This window comes from Hemicordylus capensis, chromosome 1, assembly GCF_027244095.1.
Source record: "Hemicordylus capensis ecotype Gifberg chromosome 1, rHemCap1.1.pri, whole genome shotgun sequence".
Lineage (NCBI taxonomy): Eukaryota > Metazoa > Chordata > Lepidosauria > Squamata > Cordylidae > Hemicordylus > Hemicordylus capensis.
The window spans coordinates 324,130,875-324,142,840 of NC_069657.1; the positions used below are offsets into that span (position 1 = coordinate 324,130,875).

At 46.4% G+C, this 11,966-nt stretch overlaps 1 protein-coding gene across 5 annotated transcripts in view; it reads right to left on the reverse strand.

Annotated features, from left to right (window-relative positions):
• FAXC (failed axon connections homolog, metaxin like GST domain containing) overlaps positions 1 to 11,129 on the reverse strand; it is a 52,704-nt gene extending 41,575 nt beyond the window's left edge. For all 5 annotated transcript variants that reach the window (XR_008314339.1, XR_008314337.1, XR_008314338.1 and 2 more), the window contains exon 1: positions 10,368 to 11,129. Coding sequence is in view for 1 of the 5 variants with exons in the window: in XM_053287681.1 (XP_053143656.1) it covers positions 10,368 to 10,621 (254 nt within the window). In the remaining 4 variants the exon portion in view is untranslated. The remainder of the gene's footprint in view (positions 1 to 10,367) is intronic.
• Positions 11,130 to 11,966: the final 837 nt, after the last annotated feature.

Below are 11,966 nucleotides of genomic sequence, written 5' to 3' on the forward strand. Positions count from 1 at the left end.
AACAATAGGTGGGTGGGTGGGTGGAACAAAGACAGGCATACTGCTCACAGACAGACAGGCACACTGCTTAGAAGAAGTATGAGATATACAAAACAACAAACTTTTATGCCCACAAATGTGTGACTGGATCTACGGGGACATGCACCAAGGCTGGAACCCTTACAAGTATGCTCTCTCTCTCTTCTGGTGTCTTTGCCTAACAATGGGAGTCTACAGTTAGGAAAATCTACTCAAGAGCCAGATCCTACAGAAGGCAGGTAGGAATGAGAAAACACACTAATATTCTTATGTGCTGACTGTGTTTCCTGACTTACGAACCACAGTTGTCTGTATTTAACTTATTTCTCTAGATAATCCATGAAGGAATTTGATGATCAGGTAAGTCAAAAATCAGACAAAATATCTAGATGATTGCTCAAGGGCCAAATGACATGTTATGTGGAATGCCTCATAAGGAGATGTGCTTAAGTCTGGCAATTTCTCTTTTTTGCCACAGAGCAGTCACAGTGGCTCCAATGCAGATCAGGACACATGGGGGAAAGGTGTGAATCCTTTTCTCTTGTGCAATGATGGTCATACGTGGAGAGTCTTCCTAGGATGAGAAAATCTAACTTAGTAATTCAACGTTCTTTTGTTCACATTACTGCATTATAACAGACACTGAGCCCACTCTCATGATTCAAGAATGGGCTCTAGAGGGGTGAGAAGAGGGTGCCATGAAATGCTTATCTCCCCCGCACAGAAGCACTTCCCATTCTTTGGACGGGCGGATCAGGGTTGATGAGGGTTGAGGTGCAAGGACGCATCGTTGCCCTCCCCCGGAACTCCCATAATGCACCGCAAGAGTTTGCGGTGCATTATGGGAATTCCCCCCTTTCCTCTGTGAGTCTGCTAGCCACGGCTGCTTGCACTGCAGCCATAGCTGACAGACAATCTGAAAAATGAGGTTAAGGGAGCACTTGCTCCCTTAACCTCATTTTTGAGGGAGACTCCATAGGCGAGATTGCCGTCATGGTGCCGCCGGGATTGGGCCTTATCATGGAGGTACACATACATGTGCAAAACCGAGCTGGGCTTCCTTAGCCCGGTTTTATCCATGCACGTGTGAATAGCCTCACTGGCTACATTATTCAATATTGCTCAAACAGCCATCTGGCAGTTATAGTGAAACTTTCAATTTCTAAACTCCTTAATTTTCTTGTATGGCAACAGACCAGACCAAAAGTCCCTTTTAAGGATCAGACCTATCTCTTTTACAGTAAATGCTAAAGGCCAGATATCTGCCTGACTATTGTCTACTGCTGTGAGTCATAAACATGCCAAGCTAGCCCTCAAAAAAAGACTCCTAGATATCACATGCCAAAACTCTAAGTTATGTTAAAAATAAGATTTACTTTTGGAACCAAATATATACAGGCAAACCTCATTATATGCAGCACCAGTATTCTCAGTTTCAGGTATCCATGAGTGTCAGACATCCAACCTCCTTACCCATGGATACAAAAGAGTTAAAACCCATGTATACACAGTTCCTAGAAGGTCGGAAATGACCACGGAGCTAATTTCTGGCCACCATTTTGTCTGCAGGTACTATTTTGTGGCTCATTTAATTAAAAGAAAAAAAGAAAAAATCTGTGACTTTGGGGGACTATTTGGGACTTGGGGGGGCATTGATGGACTCTAGGAGACCCGTGGAGCATGGTAGGGCACTTTATTTGCCCGTTTTCATGATTTAGGGGTGATTGGGGGCGGTAGTCTGGGAACCTAACCTTTGTTTTCCCATAGACTCAATGCCTCATTATCCACGGTTTTGTTACCCACAATAATCTGCAGGAATGGAACCCCTGCGGATAATGAGGTCCACCTGGATAATGAAGGAACGGAACCGCATTTGATAAGCAGCCAGGGCTGGCAAACTATTGCCCAAATGAGGTTACAGGAGCACTTGCTCCCATAACCACATTTTGCAGGCCGGCTCCAGAGGCAGGCTTCTTGCCGCGCCACCACCAGGCACCATGCGGCTCCCGGCAGTTCTCACATGTGGGTGAAAGCGGGCTGGGCTTCCTTAGCCCAGGTTTACCCACGCATGAGAACAGCCTAATTTTGTTCAATTCACTTCCTATCTAGGCTGCACTCAGATTAACTTTTGAAATGAACATATGTTGAGTTATTCTCCCCAAATCAAGTACATGGGTACAATGTAATCTTTGAATAAGGCTAATAAGTTCACCCATTCTAATTTTTGCTTGCAAGCTCCCTAACACAGGGAATAAACTCCCTTCATGTTTCAGCTTCAGCATATAAGAGATCCTGCACTTCTGGAGGAGGGAAACTCTGAGTTTCCCTCCTCCTCCTGGGAATGGGGAAGGAATGTCAGACTACGCATGATGTAATAGTACATTATTCTTCCTCAGTGCTGTTTGGGCTCTGGCTCTTTCTACTACAGAACATTTCTTGAGCAAGGAGGCCAATGTGAAAGGCAGCCTATAAATGTTAAACTAAATTAAAATAAATCTCTCTCCACTAGATGAATGAAGATCCAGAGATATAGGAGACACAGTGTTCTGCTCAGTAGACTCTGGATAGGGGTTAAGGCGTCTTCCAGTCTCATCTCTTGTCCTGAAAAGTGTCTTCCAGTCTCATATCTCTTGTATGCTGAAGGGAACCATGGAATACTATTTGAACTGGGGCAAGAGTACCACCTATTCTGGAAGACTGTTATAGGCCTTTAACCTTGGGAATTGTGATTCTGTTGGTCCTTTTGGATCTCTCAGTGGCTTTCAATACTATCGACCATAGTATCCTTCCGGAGCGTCTGAGGGGTTTGGGAGCAGGAGGCACTGCTTTGCAGTGGTTCCGCTCCTACCTCTCGGGCAACTTCCAGATGTTGTCCCTCGGAGACGCCTTTGATATGGACTCTGCCTGGTGTCCAAGGACTGAGCACATAAGAAGCCAATCCGGCCCATGGCTGCATTACTGCATTTCCTGTTCACAGACACAGAGTGATCACTCAATCACCAGCTCATAAGGTTTTGAAGCACTGATTAGTTGTTACAAGAATCTCCTCAGATGACTCAGGTCAGCTCAAACAGTACTTTGGATCAATCTACCTTATTAATTCTATAAGCTGGCTCAAAATGTAGCATTTTGGGTTGTGCTCATTTCTCTCAGGGTAACTGGCATCCGCTTTTGGTGTTAGGCCATTCACTCATATTTGCATTATCTACTATTCTACCTTGCATTTGACTTTATTCTGCTGCTTGGTTTAGAGATAACATTTTGTATGGCTGCACAGCTTCTCGGATACAAACTGTTTACTCTTGCTTAGCATAAGGACTTTCACCTATCAGAATAATCTCTGTATTCCCCTCCTCTACCTGCCATTCCCATGCTTATGTTCTAAATATATTATATATATACTTTGTAAAATCCTGTCCTCGGAGACCTGAGACTAGAAGCTGCTGTTACCTAGGGTGGTTAGCAATACTAAAACTACTGTAACTGCAGCAGCATACTCAGTTGTTAACTTCAGGTTCCAGCCTATAACAAGACCCGTATAACTTATCTAAACATTCCTCATCTGCCATATTCTTTTTAAGCTACTTGTGGCAAGTCACACTTCAGTGAAAACCGACTGAAGGGCTCTTCTGTTTTGTTATGAGACCTTGCAAATACGTTGAGGCGGCATAATTTTGAAACATGCCTATTCATATTGGAGTTTTAGGAGGAACACACACCCTTTCAAGGCTTCTTTTATAGTGCAGCATTAACTTTTTTTAAAAAATAATGGCACTTGGATGAAGATATTCCTTCTGACCCTGCTGGGGTACCATAAGCATGAAAGTAGCTGGATGTCAAACCATGTTTTCAGGCACTACAGTCCATCAAGAGCTTTCAATTTTAGATTTGGCATGAATGTCCACTTGCCTGCATAACAGCAATCTCAACATGCTCTGAGCTAGGGATGTGCCAAAACATGATTCAGCATCCAAATCACCGGCACAATCCCTTTAAAAATGAGGGCTTCCACAGCAGGCATCCCCCTTTAACGAGGAGAGCAGGTCCATACCTGCTCCTCCTCCCACTTGCCACCACTTCTGTAATCACAACGCTCCTCCAGGGTATCTTCGCGCGCTGTTGGGGTGTCTCCCAGCGGCCACTGCACTCAATGCTGGCACAAACATGGCCTCCACGCATGCATTTCAGCACATCCCTACTCCGAGCCACAATTCAAACCAATTATGGTTTGATTCTACATATGTTTATTTGCCCCATCACCTTCAGCAGGGCTTAGTAAGTGTGCACAGAATTGCAGCTTTAATCATTCAGCTACTGTACTGAGGTTTCAAAGTATACAAGTTACAAGACAGATCTAAATGAAAAACAGAGTAATCACTTACAGAAACAATATTGGCAGGCTTAAAAAATAGTCTAACACCAAATAAAAATCATGAGAGTCACTTTAAAATATAACATAAAGAAGAAAGTTATAATAAGAGAAGATTAAGGGCAGAATCCTGTGCAGCTTCCTTGAGAGTAAGATCCACTGAACACAGCAGAACTCATATCTAAGTAAATATACTATACATAGGCTTGCTCTGCCCATGAGAACATAAACTCAAAGGATTCTCATTGCCTATGAATACTGAACTTGGGCAATCCCTTTTCTGTGTTTGAAAGCAAAACAGGGCCATCCCAACATAAGGTACTGATTTCCACATACTTAGCAAACTTCCTAAGCACATAAAAGTATATCAGTTTGTAAATTAAAAGAAAAACACAGGTTTTAAAAGTGGCCTTAACGAAACACAAATGTGTTTTTAAAATAGCCAGAGATGCGGAGGATCGTATCTTAGTAGGGAGCACATTCCCCAATCTCGGGGAAGCAACTGAGAAGGCCCGTCTCTGTGTGACCACCAAACGAGTTGGCGGTAACTGGAAATGGACCTCCTCAGATGATCTCAATGGGTGGTGGGGTTCGTAGTGAAGAAGACACTCTCTTAAATACCCAGGGCCTAAGCCGTTTAGGGCTTTATAAGTTATAACTAGCACTTTGTATTTTGCCTGGAAACCTATTGGCAGCCATTGTAACTCCATCAGCAAAGGAGTAATGTGGTCTCTTCGAGATGATCCAGAGACCAACCTGGCTGCCGCATTCTGGACCAACTGAAGTTTCTGGACTACGTACAAAGGCAGCCCCACATAGAGCGCATTACAGAAATCAAGTCTGGAGGTTACCAACAAATGTACCACCGTTTTGAGGTCATTGATCTCAAGAAACGGACACAGCTGGCGTATCAGCCGAAGCTGATAGAAAGCACGCCTGGCCACCGCCTCAACCTGAGAAACCAGGGAGAGTTGTGGATCCAGGAGTACTCCCAGACTGCAGACCTGTTCCTTTTGGGGAAGTGCGACCCCATCCAGAACAGGTAGATCAAAATTGTCTCTGGAGTTCTGACCCCACACAATAAGTACTTCCGTCTTATCTGGATTCAGCTTCAGTTTATTCTCCCTCATCCAGCCCATTACTGCTTCCAGGGAGGCATTTAGGGAGGATATGCCATCTCCTGAAGAAGCTGACATGGAGAAGTAGATTGGGTGTCATCAGCATACTGGTAACACCCAGCTCCAAATCCCCTGATGATATCTCCCAGCGGTTTCATGTAGATGTTAAAAAGCATTGGAGAGAGTATGGAGCCTTGAGGGACACCATACTTAAGCTCAGATTTCAAAGAGCAACAATCTCCAATCAACACCATCTGGAACCTGTCCAAGAGGTAGGAGCAGAACCACTGTAAAACAGTGCCTCCCACCCCCAACACCCTCAGACGTTCCAGAAGGTTGATAGTATTGAAAGCTGCAGAGAGGTCCACAAGGACCAATAGAGTCACATTTCCTCTGTCAATTCCCAATTGGAGATCATCCATCAGGCTGACTAAGGCAGTCTCCACCCCATAGCCCGCCCGAAAACCAGTTTGAGATGGGTCTAGATAATCAGTTTCCTCCAAGACCGTCTGGAGCTGAGAGGCCACCACCCTTTCAATTACCTTGCCCAGCCACAGGACGTTGGAAACAGGCCTATAATTGCTCAACTCTGAGGGATCTAATGCAGACTTCTTTAGAAGAGGTCTAATAATTGCTTCCTTAAGACAAGGAGACATCCAAGGCATCACAAACTGAAATTGATCTAGTTGAATCGCATAAGAGGAATTGATGGACACCTCCAGTTCAGACATCAAATTAATTATGGAGTCTCCATCTAGGTTGGCCCGAATCCAAGAGATTTTTTTCTAAATGAAAAATTCATTAAACACATCACAGCGGATGACTGATGCTTCCAAATTCTGGTGGGGGGGGGCAGATACTAGCCCCCTCACAACCCTGGACAACTCTTCCAGATGTGAATTCACAGAAGCAATACGGGCAGAAAAGAATAGCTTCTTTGCCGCACACATTGCCTGAACATAGATCTTTCAATGTGCTCTATGTCGTAATCTGTTGGATTTGAGTGAAGTCTTTCTCCAGTTACACTCCAGTCGCATACCTTGCTGCTTCAGCCCCCATAGCTCTTCCGTATACCAAGGGGCCAATTCTGAAGCAAGTCGGAGGGGATGCTTAGGAGCAATCCTGTCTACTGTGCTGGTGAGCAAGTTGTTCCAATTCTCAACCAGGGCATCAACAGGATCACCGGCAAAACCAACATTAAACCCGTCCAAGGCTTCTTGGAATCCTGCTGGGTCCAATAACCTCTTTGGGCGGACCATTCTAATAGGCCCCTCGCCCCTGCGAGGGCACCTATTAGAAAGCAACCCCTATTGGGGCTTACTTTCACTTATTGAAAGTAAGCCCCAATAAACTTAATGGGACTGAATCAACATGCATAGGATGGGGCTGCCTCAGGACTCCACAGCAGCAGCAACAACAACAACCCCCCACAACCCCACACACACTCAATAGGACTCTGCTCTACTGCCCCAGTTCCCATGCCTCTCCTTCCCCAGAATACTGGGTCAACTGCAAAGCAGCTAACTTGTATTGCCTAACCTTTTTTAATTTCTTCAGCAGCTAGAAGCAGTGTCTCCCATTCAGGAGACACAAGACAAAGAATGCACAGCGCAGAAAGAGGGTGGTCATTAACTCCACATGCAGGTAAGCTGGTGAATTCCAAGCACTCCATCATTACCACTGACTATAGATACTCATGATCTCTTCTGCCTTGCAGGATCAAAGCCAAGTCGCATGGACAAGGAGAGACAGAACATACAGCATTGCCAGTGCAACTCCCTAAAGAGGAAAGGGGAAGTATTGCTTCAGTCACTAGTCCAGGGGTAGGCAACTACGCCTCTCCAGCTGTTGTCTCAATAAATCGTGACTGGTAATGATGGGAGTTGTAGTTCAACAACAGCTGGAGCTGGAAAACCAAGGTTGCCTACCCCTGCTCTAGCCAATAAGCTACCAAAATTTGCTTCTGCAGGAGGCCAATTATGGCTTCCTTTCTAGCTTATCCTTGCCCTCTCTGGCAGAAGGTCCTTCCGCTCATATAGGCATTCCTCTCTGGATGGCTTGAACCCTTGTACCCGTGAAACCTTTGCCATTCCCCTGCCAGCTTGGCACTAGAAGTGGGAGGCAAAGGCCTTGCTGTGGCCACTGTATTTCCAAGAAACAATTTGCAAATGCAGCAAAGCCAGGTCCCTGCCCTCAGCTCCAACTCTAGAAAGGAGGACTAGGAATGATTCCCACTCCCATCCCACCCCTCTGGGAGCAGATCGCCTCTGATCTTGCCTGGTGTTTTGGAAGTGCAGTGTGGTGGTAGGGGCAAGACCCTGACCCATGGAGGAGGGTCCTTGAAGCAAACCTTTGGGTGGTCACCAGGGTTGTTGACCCACCATTATTTGTAGTACGTATATGTGACTGGTGTGAGGGAACGTGAAGCTGTATGCAGGGAGCTGCTGGAGTTCTCAGCTGCTAGGCTGTTCCCAGTTGTAGGTATCCTTGCGTCGGACAGCTTGTATGTTATGTGTGTGGTGGAGGAGGGTGACATGTTGAAGGTGTGGCCTCACCATCATGTCTGGATTGCCACCATCCATGCCTGGCAGATGTGTAGGCATGGTCAGCATGCCATTCTGTGGCTGGTAGGAGGAGGAGTGAAGGATGGCATGCTGGCAACATCTCCTACGTCAGTCAGACGTGGGTGAGTGGTGGGAGTCGGCAGTGCTGTCATGGATGCTGGGGTCAGCTGTGTTCTCTGTGCTTTGCTGATCTGAGTGCAGAAGATCTTCACAAAAGCCACTTCAGACATTATTAAACCAGGTCCATTTTACCCAGCTACAGAGGAAATGTGACTGTGCGAGCTAGCCACACCCCCTGCTCTCTCTCTCCAGACTCCGTGCTTGTCAAACAAGTGCTGAGCCCAGGGAGAGCAGACAACAGGGCTTCAGAGGGCATGGCTAACTAGCATGCTCCTGTTCCTGCTATACCAGAGCACAATCATCTAATTTAATAACATTTGAAGAGAGTTTAAATAGTGCCAGCATAAGCTGGCCACCAACTTGTTGGGACTATAGGATTACTTAGGTGGCTATAGGCCACCTCCAGCCTCAAAGGCAGGATGGCTCTGAGTACCAGTTGCAGGGGAGTAACAGCAAGAGAGAGGGCACGCCCTCAACTCCTGCCTGTGGCTTCCAGCGGCATCTGGTGGGCCACTGTGTGAAACAGGCTGCTGGACTAGATGGGCCTTGGGCCTGATCCCGCAGGGCTGTTCTTATGTTCTTACTTGTACCATGTCTTTTATACATTGGTTCCTTCTCTCTTCCTCTATATACGTACGTACGTACATACACATACACACACGTCAATAGAGCGTTTGTCCTTTTCTGGCTCGATCCCTTTGGAGCTCCTAAGAAAGAGCTGGTAGTCTTCTTATAGGAACATCTGCCTAAGATGTGCATATCTGACACCCATAAGATGCAACTTAAGGCACAAACCACCTCCACTGTGAACAACAAACCGCAAAGAGTTTTGAAGAGGTACCCTGGCTTTTGTCCTGTAACATGACATCCACACACATTCAGAAAAACGTAAAACGTGTTACTATAGGGTTGTTGTTGTTTTTTTAATTGCAGGTAGCTGTTGATCAGGTCCATTAGAAATAATACAAAAGCAATCATAACCTTAGTTGGTTGTTAGAAACAACGAAAATGTCACGAAGTAGTGAACAAACTTCCAAGTTCCCCAGAACTCTTCTTTGGATTAGATGTTCAGCAAAAAGAAAAAGGGGTGGGAGGGAGAGAAGCAGCTGGGCATGACAGAAAAGCCCTAAAGTTTATAGTTTGTTTTGAGTTACATCTTGTGAATCAAATGAGGGTGTGGCCAAATAAAAGAGCACAAAATAAGGCATAACTCAATTCGCACAGCTGTGCTGAACAAAATTCTTATCTGTTACATGAAAAATGCAAAACAAAAACTTTTTACATTGCTTATTTCCCCCTTATTTTATCTCCATTTGAAGGTTATGAAAACATGCTTTTCTAGGATCTTGTGCATAATATTATATAAAAGCAAATCATACTTGTGACACTGACAGCATAAACACCTCTCCTATGGGAGAGGGGCATACAGATCATTTATGCAAGCTCCATTGAAGAACACAGGCACTGCTTTTGTGCAATTCCCATTCATTCAGGGTCACTTCTGCAGGAGAACTTCCCAAGGTTCTTCCCCTTATGACTAATATTATGATAATATAACTTACATATGAAAAGTATTTCATTTTTTTAAAAAAACCCTGCAAAGCATAGTGTGTAGTGTTAGGATAGTATTTCTTGTGTTGTCTAGGCATAAGTAACATAATAACTGGCATAAGTAATGGGCCTCATTACTGAACAGTTTAAAGCCTATTAGGGATCTCAGTTTCATTTATGTCATATTTCCAGAGTGGGATGCTGGGGTTCCCGTCTGTGAGTCATGCCCTCTGACCTGGAAGCCCTCGCCCTTCATTCTAGGTTGCATTTACCCAATGCCAGAAATGCACTCTGCACATGTTCAGAAGCCTGTCCCTTTGTCCTGCAGCCCTGGCATTGAAAACAGGGTTCTGGGGCTGAACTCTGGTTCAGACAGAGTAAGGCCTGCATTCTCAGGCCCGATGATCTAAAGGAAAGCAAACTGCACAGAAGGCCAGGAGTTTATTTATGCGGGTGATTGAGGATGGTCGCCGTTCAATCAATGTATGATGGCTGATTACAACAATGCATGTCCCCACCCCCACCCCGAAAACCCCGCGCCGTATTCAATTAAAACACCATTGTACTGCCCTTGCCATGGTATATGCGTCTATGTCTCGATTTCAAAGACCTGGGTCTCTCGCTCACCTAATGGCCAGGAGTTCATGGAGCAGATATGCAGCGGCGGCAAGCAAGGCTCCCCCTGTCAAATAAAGGGTTTTCTTCCACCACGAATCAGACCCCAGCCCTGCCATGATCCCGCCGTAATCCTGCAGAGGGAAAGCGATGATCTCCCCATAAAAGGAGAAGTGATCGTCGGATCCCGCGCACCAGAGGCTCTGATTCCGGCTTAGATCCACCACGCACGACCTGGACGAGGCGAAGCCAACCCCCCAGTGCATGCTGTGCGGCGCGGGCGTTGCTGGTTCTCTTTTCCCCACGGATCGACGCCAGGGCCGTCTGCATGGGGGAGATCCAGGCAGCTTCAAGGTGGTGCTGGTGGCGGCGAGCTGGCTGGCAGTTTAGCGGCAGCGGTGAAGGAGGAGAAAGAAGAAGAAGAAGAAGAAAGAAACAGGAGCGGCAGTGCCGGGTCTCCTGGGCGATCTCTGCAACATCATCGGCGGCGGCACTTTTCTTCTGCAGCTGCCTCTTGCCTTTGTGTGTTTGCATGGAGGAGGGTGAGGCGTGATGTCATGGCTCGCCCGCCTGCCTAAAAATCCAGGAGCAATTAATTGCACCCCCGCCAGGCGCACGCAAAGCCCTTCCCTAGAACATCAACCCCTTTTCTATCGAATACCGGGGGGGGGCGCATTGGGAGGAGGGACGAGAGAGAGAGAGAAGGTCACTCGTAAGCAAAGGACACATTTCACCTAGACCTACAGAGCGACTATTAGCTACAGCACAGAAACCAATGCGGACAAGAGGCTGTTGGGGTGGGGGGGGGGGGAGGAAGGGTTGTGGGTGGGGTTTCGTTTGTTTTGTTTGGCTTGGCGAGATATTCTGTTGCTGTCCCGGCCTTGCCAAGCACTGAACTGCTTTCTGGGTTTTATTTTACTTCTTCATCATCTCTCCTGCAGCTTTAATTATGTTGGCCGGAGGCCGGTCGCGTAGCTAAGCAGCGCGGCTTCAGGTGCGGCGGGGGCGGGGGCAACATCCTTGGTTAAGAAAATAAACAACATTGGGTTTTCTATGATAAACTCACTTTTCCCCACCATGGTTTTCTTCTAAAAGAGGGGACAGAAATACACAATTGTTACCGTTCTGGGCATTTGGAATAGTAAAAGGGCCGTCACAGGATCCTCGGGCAAGGAGAATTCCGGAGTGGGTAGGTGGGCTGGAGAGAGCCCAAGCGGCATTTGCGCCCACCTACTCTGAAAGGGCCTGCTGCCAAGTCCCGCTGCCAGGGGCAGAGATGCACACCTACAGCCCTTTTCTGAGAATATAGGCAATAGAGAGCAGGCAGTATCTCATTTGGGCTGCCAGTTGCAGGCTTTAGCCCTTTCCCCATATGGGTAACCCCCCTGCCTTGATCTTCATAGATGTCTATGTGCAGAAAGAAGATGATACAGTCAGCCTACAGTACACCAAGCAGACCAAGATCTGATATAGCTGATGTTTTGCGACTGCTTGGATTTGTATACCCAGGATGTAGGATGCTAATGGGTTGGTTTGCTTTTTGGTTGCTCATACTATGGCAATAATGGAAAATTTACAAGTTACTTGAAACCATGAGATCATGTTGTAACT